The sequence below is a fragment of the Myodes glareolus genome, chromosome 5 (genome assembly GCF_982192425.1).
Source record: "Myodes glareolus chromosome 5, mMyoGla1.1, whole genome shotgun sequence".
NCBI classification, from domain to species: Eukaryota; Metazoa; Chordata; class Mammalia; order Rodentia; family Cricetidae; genus Myodes; species Myodes glareolus.
In genome coordinates, this window is record NC_142030.1 from 18329656 (window position 1) to 18342902 (window position 13247).

Consider the following 13247-nt stretch of genomic DNA (forward strand, 5'->3'; position numbering starts at 1 on the left):
GAATATGACACTGAGGACTTCCTACTTTTTCTTTTTAATGCTGAAGTTTGTGGAGATTTATTAAAAATATCAACATTTATAGATTCCCTTTCTTAGCAAATTGTCTACTTAGTTCTAGTTCTTGACCAAGGAAAGACTCAAGAGACTATAAATAACAAGACAGGAAACACCATATAATAAAATGGACAGAGCAGTGAGTCAGAAAGCCAGTACTGAGAATATGGATCCAAGAGTGACAGTTTGAATCCTGATGGTGACAGCAGGATCAAATCTATATCAGAGCCAGGGAAACCATTATATACAGAATCAGAAAATTGAAGAACTGGAAATGTTGCTGTCTCTAAAGTACTTTGTACAAGCATGAGGACTTATGTTTGGATCTTTAGCAAACATATAAAACCAGGAGTGGCAATACACACATCTGTAACCACAGAGCGAGGGGCGTGTTGACAGGGCAGAGATAGGTGGTCCTCCTGTCTTACCTCATTGGCCAATCAGTCTAGCTTAATCAATAGACTCCAAGTTTTGTAAGAGATCCTGTCTCAGAAATTAAGGTGAAAGGCAATTAAGGAAGACATCCAGTAATAACCTCTGGCTTCCACACTTGTGTGCAGTGCCCATGCATGTGCACCTGAATACATACATACACATGTCTACATGAACACTTACTTTTACACATAAACACACCACAGAGAATTTGCATTGACATAGCCAAATAGATGCAGAAACTGGAATACACTTAAAAATCTACATGTGTATGGAAACCAAGAGAGTAATTCAGAGAGCCTCAGATGTTATTGTAGGACTTTCATATAGATTTCTACATTTTGAATTTTGATGGTAATGTTTTTTCCCCTTCACTTTTTTTTTGGTTGGTTGGTTTATTTTTGAGAAAAGAAAAGTTATTTACTTCTTTTCTGTCTAATTCTCAAACCTTTTTAGCCATTTTCATTCCCTTCATGGGTATAAGAAACTATCCTATGCTAATTTTCAAAGCTGACTGAGGGAACTCATTTGTCTGTTAGAAGTCTGACATTTCATAGATTGTTTCCTTTTGTTTATTGTTTTATGGAGTCTTGATTTTTTTTCTGCTTGAAGAGTTTTTCTCTTAATGTTCAGTCCAATAAGTGCTTGTATTCTTACATGCCTATTTCTTCATAATTCACCTTATTTATTCTTTGAATATTTTTATTGTAAAAAATATATAGTTTGCCATTCTAAGTGTATAGTATAGTGTTTTTAAATACATTTATAACATTGTACAACCATGAGTACCATCCATTTCAGTAACACATACATCTGTGTGTGTGTGTGTGTGTGTGTGTGTGTGTGTGTAAAAGAGAGAGAGAGAGAGAGAACATGAATGTAGAAGTTAGAGGACAGACAACTTGGGGGGATTCAGTTCTCACCTTTTGAGTTCATGGGATTGGACTCAAGTTGTCATGCACGACAACAAGTGCCTTTATCTGCTTAGCTGTCTCACCAGCCCCTCTATAACTCAATTTTGTCTTACTAAAACAGGAACTCCGTTCTTGTAATTCTCTTTAAAGGCTTTATCTGATGCTTCTAGAGTAACTACTAGATTGTACTGTCTCTCAGGGCATCTATCATGTAGTTTCTTTTTCCTCTATAGAAGTAACCTCTGTCTGATTTAATTCTGCTTGCCATCTCTAGAATGATCTTTCTTGGTTTGTAGTAGAACAAAACTATCTTTGAAAGCATGAGTGTAAAAGTTTGGTGTACTTTTTCATTGACTATATTTATATGATCTTTGATATATTAGCTAATGAATTCCAGTAAATTTATAGATTGGTTAAACTCAACATGATACCCAAATATTTTATTTTCTTTTGGTGTTTTGAGACTGGGTTTCTTGGTGTAACTACTGTTCTGGATTTGCTCTGTAGACCATGCTGACCTCACACTCACAGAGATTCCCATCTCTGCCTCCTGAGTTCTGCGATTAAAGGTGTGCGCCACTACTGCCAAGCATTCTTTTTTATTTTCATGAACTAAAACTAGTTTTTACATCTTGATCTTGAAAGGTCCTGTCTGTGTTACAAGCTTAGCTAGTTAATAGTATTGAAAGCTGTAAATGAATAGAGATTAGGTCAGAAGAAAAGAGGATATGTTAATTTCAGTAAAAGTACCCATATAGTGGAAGAGTATAGGGCCTACTGAGCTCTACCAATAGCTAACACCTCCAGCTTAAAATCAGTTTGGCACAAACAGTCATTGATAAATAGCCAGATTTAATGAGGTGATACATAAAAAGGTGGACAAATTAGAAATTTTAACTATATAAGTAAGTAATTTAACTATATAACAAAGAAGTTAAACTCTTGGTCTTCAGAAAAATGCACCAAGGAAAAGATAAGGTTATGTAGTACTTATTTTAAAAATTGAAATAAAATTCACATAACATAAAATTGGGTATTTTAGTCATAGAGACTGTGCAATTCAGTTAGGTGTTACAATACACACCTCTAACTCCAGGAATTAGTAAGCTGAGGCAGAATGATGATTAGCGGAACGTCAGCTCTCAAAAGTAAAACATTAATGTACAGTCTGGAAGCTGTAGTAATTCATACTGTTGTGGGATGAGTGCATTGCCTAACTCCAGAATGTGTTCATTACTCGATAGAGAAACTGCATTTCAGTAGTCTCTTCCCATTTTCCAACCCATTGGCAACTATTTGCTTTCTGCCTCTATACATTTATTTAGTCTAGATATTTTAGATTCTTTATGTGGCCTTTATGACCAACCAGTTTTATCTTCAAGGTTCATCTATGTTGTGACATGCATTGTTTCTCGTTCTTTTTTTTTATCATAAATCTTAATTAATTCTATGATAGAACTTTTTATCTATTCATCTATTGACAGATGTTGAGCTTGAGTCTATCTTTGTAGATAACAATGCTGTGAACAAGAATATATATTTATATATGTATTATATATACTGCTTAAGTGGTAAATGGTCTCTCATAACCCATTCTGAGCTCTTGTATCAACCTTTTCTAAATTTTACATTTGAAAAGTTAGTTACAAATAACAGAATCACAGTGTTAAATAATTACTGTATATTTATTCCATTGAATTTTAAGGTATTTTTCTTTTTTAAAAGTTAAGTTATATTTTCCTGGGAACATACTATAAATTTAAGAACAAAACTTTTGGCCGAGCGGTGGTGGCACACAGCTTTAATCCCAGCACTCAGGAGGTAGAGGCATGTGAATCTCTGTGAGTTCGAGGCCAGCCTGGTCTACAAGAGCTAGTTCCAGGTCAGGCTCCAAACCTACAGAGAAACACTGTCTCGAGAAACCAAAAGAAAAAAAAAAAACCAACCAACTTTTTAAGGTCATTTTGATTTCTTTGACAATATATCCTTGGAATTCAGCATAGTTCTTCAAGGATTGACTTTTTTTTAAATTGTTTTTATTTAGCTATATTTTTTTTCTCTGCTTCCCTCCTATCCTCTTCCCTCCCCTTCTACACTCTTCCATGATCCCCACACTCCCAATTTACTCAATCTTGTCTTTTCCTACTTCCCATGTAGTTTAGATCCAGGTATGTCTCTCTTATGGTCCTCTTTGTTGTCTAGGTTCTCTCAGGTTGTGAATTGTAGGCTGGTTTTTCTTTGCTTTATGTCAAAAAACCACTTATGAGTGAATACATATGATACTGTCTTTCTGGGTCTGGGTTACTTCACTCAGTGTGATGTTTTTGGATCTATCCATTTGCCTGCAAAATTGAAGATGTTGTTATTTTTTCTGCTGTGTAGTACTCCATTGTGTAAATGTACCACATTTTCCTTATCCATTCTTCGGTTGAGGGGCACTAATTACAAATTGACTATTACAAATAATGCTGCAATCTGTACCACTTGGCACTTCCACCAGCAATCAAGGAGTATTCCTTTACCCTACATCCTCTCCAGCATAAGTTATTATCAGTGTTTTTGATCTTGGCCATTGTTACAGGTGTAAGATAGAATCTCAGAGTTGTCTTGATTTGCATTTCTCTGATTACTAAGGATGCTGAGCCTTTCTTTAAGTGTCTTTCAGCCATTTTAGATTCCTCTGTTGAGTTCTCTGTTTAGGTCTGTACCTTACCTCATTTTTTTTTGATTATTTGTTATTCTGATGGCCAATTTCTTGAGTTCTTTGTGTATTTTGGAGTTCAGACCTCTGTCTGATGTGGGGTGGGTGAAGATCTTTTCCCGTTCTGTAGGCTGCTATTTTGTCTTGTTGACTGTGTCCTTTGCTTTACAGAAGCTTTTCAGTTCCAGGAGGTCCCACTTATTGTTTCTCTCAGTGTCTGTGCTACTGGGGTTGTATTTAGGAAGTGATTTATATTTTAGGAAATGCCAATGTGTTCAAGTGAAGTGTACTTTCCACTTTCTCTTCTATGAGGTTCAGTGTGGTTGCTTTTATATTGAAGTCTTTGATCCATCTGGACTTGAGTTAGTTTTGTGCATGGCAATAGATATGTATCTGTTTTCATTTTTCTATATGTTCATATCCAGTTATGCCAGCAACATTTGTTGAAAATGCTTTCATTTTTCCATTTGATATTTTTTGCTCCTTTGTCAAAAATCAGGTGTTTGTAGGTGTGTGGATTAATATCTGGATCTTCAATTCGATTCTATTGGTCCTCCTGTCTGTTCTTAATGCCAATACCAGGCTGTTTTCAGTATTGTAGATCTATAGTAGAGTTTGAAGTCAGTGATCATGATGCCTCCAGAAGTTACTAGCAGTCTTACCAAAAAAAAAAAAAAAAAAAAATCCGCAGATTCAATGCAGTACCCATCGAAATCCCAGCAAAATTCTTCACAGACTTCAAAAGAACAATACTCAACTTATATGGAAAAGCAAAAAAACCCAGGATAGCCAAAATGGATTGTTTCTTAAATGTTCTTTTATTAGGTGTGGGACCCTGTACTAATGATTTAATTTATAGAAACCCCATTTGACTTAGCCAGCAGGATCTTGTTCTTTGTGGAAAAATTATTCTGGTCTAAAACTCGACTGTGTTTTTATTTATTTTGATACCTCATTAGGATTAAAATCTTAGTGCTTCACCATCCTTTAATTAGTATAAGCCTACAAAAGCTTGGTGTTCATTATTATCTTCCACATTTCTTTGAGAAGGTGGATTCTAAATTTTAATTGATTAGGACTTTTTTAGCACTGGGCCTCATTCATGTTAGATATGCATTTTGCCACTTATCTATACCCTCAGTTCTATTTTTAATTTAATAAATTAAGTATTATGCAATGAAATTCTCATTTTGTCTTCATTTGTGTTGTTTTAATTATAACATAGTTTTTCCCTTTTCCTCCTCCTTTCACATTGAGCTCTGTTTTCTGTTACAATGAACCAGTCTCCTATATCTAATATTAACATGTATAATTTTGACCTGTGTACTTGTTTAATAGGTGGGACATAAATATCCATAGACTATAAAAAAATCAGCTACTTAATAGAAGTACCACTAGTCCCCAGCCCCACCATTACCATTTTGAATTGAAAGGTTTGAAGCGCTGAACTCTATAGTTTGTACTTTTAAATAATAGCCTAGTAATGGAAAAAGCAAAGTCATGGGCTTCACTTGTGTTGTATATAACAGTCTGTTTTATCTGGAGGATTCCTTTCTTTTATGTTAATCCAAAGTTGAGATCAGAATCTAAAAGTCTGGTATTCACAGGTGTTGGTTTAATAATGGAGTGCCTCTGTATGGTTCTAAAGTTCTGGGGGCGGGGGTGTATTAGACCTAGTAGGACTAAGTCATACAGACTTTTAAGTTTCCTGTAGTGTCCACCGTATTGTACATTTAATAAATACCATGCCTCAGTAGCCAGTTGTTTTAATTACTTAGAGTAGCCACTGAGGTGTAGGTGAGAATTCTACAGTGAATATGGTATGTGCATATTCTGAGTGAAGCCTGAGACTGTGTTCTGTGAGATATGCAGTATTGTGGAGTGAAAGGTGCTCTCCTCTTTCCCCAATACTAGAGTGTGTTGGAGGGATCAGTCCCAGGTGTCCCAGGGTGCGGATCTCTCTGGATCAAGGAGACAGCAGTAAATAGCGTGTGGATGTCATTCTTCCCCTCGAATATATGAGAGTTACCTCAGTAATCTGTCAGATCCCAAAGAGCTCCCGTTGTGTCTGTTTCTGTGACTCTTGTAGTAAGGAAGGATACTAGACAGGTGTGTGTCTTTCTCCAGCCTAAAGAATTCCTGGCTAAAGGAGAGAGATTTTGTTTTGAACAAGTTTGAAGTTGTAGTAGGCACCAAATAGAGTAGGGCATAGAGAAAATAATGAGCTTAAGACAGACAGACTGCTTTTGAAGTATCTTGAGCTGTCCATGATGACAGGTAAGCTACTTTTTGTACAGTTGGTAAATCAAATAGTTATGTGCATATGGATGAAATCTCCTGGTGACAGTCTAGAATGAAAGATGGAAAATCTTATGAATTCGTTCTTCGTGTTTGAGGCACTCTCAGATTCTAGACCATTTGTAGAAAAGGAGCAGTGGACTGCGTTCCCACCCGCCACCCAGTTTCGGCTAGCTTTACACCCGAAATAATTACACGGAAACTGTATTCTTTTAAACACTGCCTGGCCCATTAGTCTCACCTCTTATTGTCTAATTCACACATCTTGCTTTAACCCATATTTAGTAATCTGTGTAGCACCATGAGGTGGCTTACCAGAAAAGATCCTAACCTGCATCTGTCTCGGAGAGGAGAATCATGGCGACTGCCTCACTGCCTTCTTCCTCACAGCATCCTGTTCTGTCTACTCCACCTACCTAATTTTCTGTCCTATCAAAGGGCCAAGGCAGTTTCTTTATTAACCAATGAAAGTAACACATAGACAGATAACCCTCCTCCATCATTTCCCCTTTTCTGTTTAAGCAAAAAAGAAAGGCTTTAACTTTAACATAGTAAATTACATATAACAAAACAGTTCTCAAGCAAGAATTACAGTTACAATATTTATATCTATTTTATCTTTTATCATAACTAAAGAAAACTATAACTGTCCATTCTTCAACTCCATCAAAGACTCCAGATGGATATAATATTACCTAAGCAAACAAGAAATAAACAACTTCCAAACTCTAGAAATGACAGAGACATCTCACTTCCTGGACAGTCACTCAGAGTTCTGTACCATTGGGGCATCCATCTTCAGGCCCATGGTATCCAGCAGACATTTCCATGAAGCAGGAAATTCCAAAGGCAGTTCAGTCACTATCTGCTGTGCCCTGCAGAATGTCTTGCAGACTCTTTCATGAATCAGGAACCCCGAAAGACCATCTCACCTTTAGGAAGTTCAGCAGTCCTCCCTCTGAGGGTTCTCTGTGTCCAGTTTATGCAACAGTCCAGGAAAGAGCAGTTTCTTGCCCAAATGGCTAAGAAACTCCATAAGGAGCCTCTTTGATGCCCATCTTCCTCTTGAAGTAGATTGGTGCTGTCAGTAGCAGATGTGTCTCATTGTCATGAGAAGCCCTAAGTTATTAAAACATTTTAAATGCCATATTCTATAGTCTTTGAAAGATATGAAGAATGCCTATCTAACTAAAATATATCTCTATATATCTAGAAAATCTAACATTACTACAAGCTTGACTATTATTGATTATCCATTAACAATCTATATTTCCTAATAATACATTATATTTTAAAATGAACTACACAATCACAATACCTTAATCAATACCAGAAATACATATACATATAACAAAATTGGCCTTAAAATCGATACCAATGCAAATTATTCATATCTATATCATATCCCCCTTTAAATGTAAAAGAACATTTATAAACAATATTTGGGAATATGGGCGTAGTAATTTCTCTCCAAACTTCTTCCTGCTGTATGGGGGCACTGTTAATAAGGTCTTTCATGGTATAACCTGTGTGCCAGGTTCATCTCAGTCGGCAGTTTAACGAAGTAATTTTTTGAGGGTGTTCACAGCAACCTTTCAGGAGGGCGTGGTCTATCATACCATATTGGGATAGAAGCAGTCCACAGGGTTTCATCCTCTGTGAAAATAAAAGAAGACACTCTCCAAAGCATCATGTCCTTAGACCCAAATTCTGAAGTCATAATACCCTTATGAAATCCATTCTGGTTCTGCTTGGCAGCCCATATAATGAAATGTCTCTCTGTACTTAGCTCCTTTACAGTCAAAGGATTCAAAGAAAGCACAATAATACAAAGAATCCAGACTCTTCATGAATTTTCCATTTTTACGTGGCCTATTTTCCTTTATTTCTTTTAATCTATAACTATCGGTACTCTGTCTCTTTAAAGACTTTACCTTTTTCTTAAGACATTAACTTTATTCTCTATATTCTTTTTCTTCTCTCTCCCAAGCCTACATACAGTCATTCAACACTATGACCCATTTAGAGGTCTTTTATGTCTGAATCTGTCCTATTGTGAACCAGTAATTTTTTACTGTCCAGAAACATTTTTTGCTTTGCACTTTTAAATCGCTAAGCACTTAAGAATTTAAGCTGTGACGTTCCTAGGTCAAAAACAGGTACTGCCGGCTTGCCATGCCCAGTCCAATATGGTGGAGCCGCTTGTGCCTATGAGCTGCAGAGCCTCTGGCTGCTCTGGATGTTGGCTCCACCTCCTCAATTTCAAAATGGTGAATGTACTATTTCTGTTAGCTCTGGGGCCACCAGGTAGGAGCCGCACTCAGCAGTTTAACTCTGAGACTGAGCGTGTAACACAGAAACGCTTTTCATCCAAGTTACATCCAAATCTGACACGCAGAGAGCACTGTGCAGCCTGGAAACATCTCTCTGTATGGTGGCAGGAATCCACCATGCTCTCCGACTTGCCTAAGCCTGATCCCACAGTCTGCCCAGGCTGGGAGTGCTGAGCCATTGGCATAGTTTCAGAGTACTTTTCTTCCCGAATCAGAGCAGGCACACAAACATCCAGTCTCATAAAAGCCGTTGAAATGCTTTAAAGCCAGAGTTTGCACTGGCGGCACAGCTCAGGAAGCCGCGTTTTAAAATGACACGGCTTTTTTTCTGCCGCTATTGCTGAAACAGGAAATCTCTCTACAGCATGTCCTAGCAAACAGCAAAAAGCTGTGTTAAACTCACTTTCCTTTTTTTTTTTTTTTTTAGCCCTCTTAGGTTGTGGAGTTCATTACCACTCTGGGCGAGTCAAAATGTGTACTTTAGAAATGCAAAAAACATGCATGCCTCCGAGCATATAGATAGTGTAACTGACTGCACTGTGTTTCCTCATGCAAGCTGTCACAAGCGAATGTCTGTGAGACACGAATGCATGCTAGTTTAAGGTAGACTAGTCATTGCTATCTTACTCATATTTTTTAATGTGTTTTTTAATAAGCCATGGTGTCTTATTCATGCCTGTAATTACAGCACTTGAGAAGCTGAGGTGAGATAAATAGTGAGTTTTAGGTCAGTCTGGACTACACTATGAGATTGCCTCAATTGTTAACAAATCATAAGTGAAATCTCAAAGCTTTTTATCCCACTGGAATTTTTCCTGCCCTGCTACCTGTATAGAAAGAAATTGGCAATTCTCTAACAGACGGTACTTTAAAGGGAATGTGAAGAAAATCGCTGGGAGTTCCATTGCCTTCAATTCCCATGAGAGCACAGTCCTGGGTATAATTTGTTACATTTTCAAAATACTAATCTAATAATGAAATGTCCAAGTCATTTTTATTAGCAGTATTTTGAAGAGGTTTACCATATTTATTGGAAACTGGCGATTGTATTTTAAGAAGTTAAATTTATGTCTGATTCCGTTAACCAAATCAGAAACTATAAATTGACATGCCACAGTGATGCAGAACGTAAGGAATCATATATGGTTATTTTACGTCAAATTTGAGTTACTACTTTTTCTGGTAATATCACAATAACTAACCAATAATTGTAGTGAACTATTTGACAAAAGATTCAAAGCCACTTAAGCTCTAATGTTGCTTTCCTTACAAATCAGGGTAAAGTCAACACGACGCAGGTATACTCTTTTTGTCTCTTTGCTTTAATTGCTTAGTTCACTCTGATGTTTAGCAGGATGAAGCAAAGAAAGTATTTTTATTTATTCCCGTCTATATCCTGTATTCCATGTACTATTAATGGTTTCATTTAACTTAAGTTAGTAATGTTCAACTTGTTTTTAAAGAAATAATAATTCTAATCAAATTCTTGAAAAAACTGCATTTAAATTAAGCAATAAAGATGCTTACTGGTAAAAATTTACATATTTCACTGGATTTAGAGATGTGGTCTCTACTAAATTCACAGTTCAGAATTTATCAGATTTATATGACCATCAATTTCCAATCTACAACCTGTGGGCTTCATGTGTCCCAGTGTAGCTATAAATACTGTCCTACATATTTGTAGATACATCAGCATGAAAAGAGTCGGGACCACTGGAAGTGGTTTTCTCTTGTAGGAAATGAAGATTTCAAAGGCCATTTCTGTAGATTGCTACTTCAAGGGCCTATTTTTCTGATTGTAATGATCAATGCCCCATACAGTAAGAGTAATGAGTAAGTCTAAGGGACATTTATCCATTCAGTTGAACCAAGTTCATTTTGAATATTAAAATAAAATGGTAAATGTAATTAGCTATTGCTTTATTCCAATTTGTTGGCAAAGTATTATATCCAGGTTTTTTTATGTGCTGGAAAATAACAAAGTCTGTAGTCTTTCTTGTTGGGAAAATATAATCGTATGACTATTGTCTCTGTGTTGAGAACTTTTTAAAGTGTTGACCATTGACAGTCATTTACTTATTGATGATCTATGTGAGTAGACCAAGAACCTGCATTTCAAACTTTGTACTTTGTGACAATCAGCAATAAAATCTTTTTTTGGCACCTTAGGAAATTACATGTATAAATGTAAGTGATATATGTTCATGAAACTTTTTTAGTAAAAAAGCAAATAAAGAGGAGGCATGTATTTCTTTTTTTTTTTTTTTTTTAATGTGCTTCTCCAGAATAGAAACAAGAAACAAGCTTAAAGCATGCTGAAGATCTTTCCGGACTCTTATGATTGTAGTGCTTAGAATCATTAAATCATTCAACAAATCTAATGTAGTGTTCTGAATATTTCCCTCTATCAATTAGAGTATTTGCTAACTATTAAAAAGGATAGCCACATCTGTAGCTGTTGGCTTCCTGTCCAGTCCAGCTGGGGAGTCATCCTGTCATTAAATTCTCCTGTTTCTGAAATTGCTAGGTGAGGTTATTTAGGATATTTTTATTTGCTTCTGATGCTGTTGATGATGTTCACATACTAACCTGGTACCCACACTTTCATTTTCATTGTGAAATAAATTTTTCCTCCTAGGTATTTGGAGTAGATGACAATCAGGATTATAGTAGGCCTATTATCAATGAAAAGCATAAAAGTCTGATTAAAGATTGGGCTATCAACTCTGCTTCAGTAGTAATGGAAGAAAGAAAGCCATTCAGCACACCTGGGTTTCATAACTCAGAGGTATGCGATTCTTTTTATATGCATAAAATGTAAGTTCTTACCATTTAGAAGTAATTTAAGTGTTGATATAGATCTCCCCTTGTAAAATACTTCAAAAACTAAATTTTGACTTTTTATTTTGAATGAAAACCTAAAGCAGTTTTGGTTTAGTTCTTAGTTTTCATTATTCTTTCAAAGTTAGGAGAATAATCACAATTCAGGAAAAAAAAAAGTAATAAATTATATTCCCCTTTTTGTAAGTAGTACAATGAGGAAAAACAGAAATACGCACTACTTAGGCTTTTTAAGAGGTATGTGTTTGGCTGTAAAAGACCGAGCTCAGGAAACATGCGAAAGGTGCAGCTTAAGCACTGCAGTGAGTGCCGTGTGGTGCGAGCCAGGCTGCAATGAGGACAACTGAGGATAGCTTGATTGACATAGCCATGACTTCAAACTTCCACTCCATTTTCTGTAGAAAAGGAAAATATGAAATATTTGTATGAGTTGGAAGTATTATTTGTTCAGATAATAGGCAGCAACTTTCAATGGAAGGAAGCCTTCAGGCTGTTTTACGAATTAGGAAAAATGCAAAGCATAGAAATTAACCTTGCTGTGGTCTTAAATGTTGTCATTTGTGGAGCCGGAATTTGAACTTTGGTTATTTATTTTTGGGGGGAGAGAGGTAGGTGGATGCGTGCATGTCTGCGTACGTGCATTTATTTGTATGTCTGTATGTGTGTGTTGTGCGTGCATGTGAGAGCCAGAGAAGCACACAAGTGTCTTCCTCTATTAACTCTCCACCTTACTCTTTTAGGACAGGGACTTTCCTCAGGCACACATAGCCATACCCAGCTTTTTATGTGGTTGCTGGGAATTTGAACTCCAGTTGTCAGACTTGTACAGCAAGTGTTCAGAATCACTGAGCCACTTCCTCGCCTGACCTCACTTTCTTAATTTGTTATCTTACTCTTAAGATTATGTTTCTTTTAGGAAAAGAGTTAGTTATAAGTGAATGGTGGGTAAATATAAATTAAAAATCATGTTATATAACACTATTTCATTTATAGTCTTACAAATTAAATATCTTTAGAAACAGGTATGTTTATTGAATAGTATTAAAACTATTCCTCAGTGGTTTGCTATTATCTGAAAATTGTCAAAGCAATTACAAAGCTTTTTAGTGTTCTTTATTTCCCCTTTAGAGAAATTTGTTGTTTCTTTTTAATTTACACCCTGAAAACAGGTAATGTTAATAGTAATATCAGGTAGTGTGTTGATATTTTGATAAATTCAGGGAAAGGTTTTTGTGAATTACTTTATGTTCCCTCTTCTCTCTTCCTTAATCCATGCCAAGTAAAATTCATATAGCTCTAATAAGTCCCCACCTTCGCAGCTGTCACACGACAGACCATTATAACACAAAACGGCATATCCTAAGTATGTAAAACCACCTGTTTGGGGAAACACCTATCCCAAGACCACCCTGTTGAGGATTTTTCAGCATAGTACAGGGTGATGTGCTCTGAGCTCTCTGTAGTGCTCAGAGCTGTGGACAGGTACTGCAGGACCTTGGAAGGGAGTTCAAGAAGGCAGATAGCTTTGGTGTCCTTTTGTCTAAATACATCAATCTCTGTACTTGACTGTTTTAATCTATTCTTGAAACCATACAGTGTATTATTTATATGAAATCATTACTTTATAAGTATCCAACCTTAGCCTATTCATAGTTAACACAGTAACTTGGG

General features: G+C 36.3%; 1 protein-coding gene across 13 annotated transcripts in view; it reads left to right on the forward strand.

The window, feature by feature from the left end:
- The window catches only part of Cep170 (centrosomal protein 170), an 89875-nt gene that overhangs the window by 43705 nt on the left and 32923 nt on the right, over positions 1–13247 (forward strand). For 10 of the 13 annotated variants that reach the window (XM_048436428.3, XM_048436429.3, XM_085687651.2 and 7 more), the window contains one exon: positions 11374–11523. The exons of the other annotated variants lie outside the window; for them this stretch is intronic. In XM_048436428.3, the coding sequence (XP_048292385.2) occupies positions 11374–11523 (150 nt within the window). The remainder of the gene's footprint in view (positions 1–11373; positions 11524–13247) is intronic. 13 annotated transcript variants of the gene reach the window in all.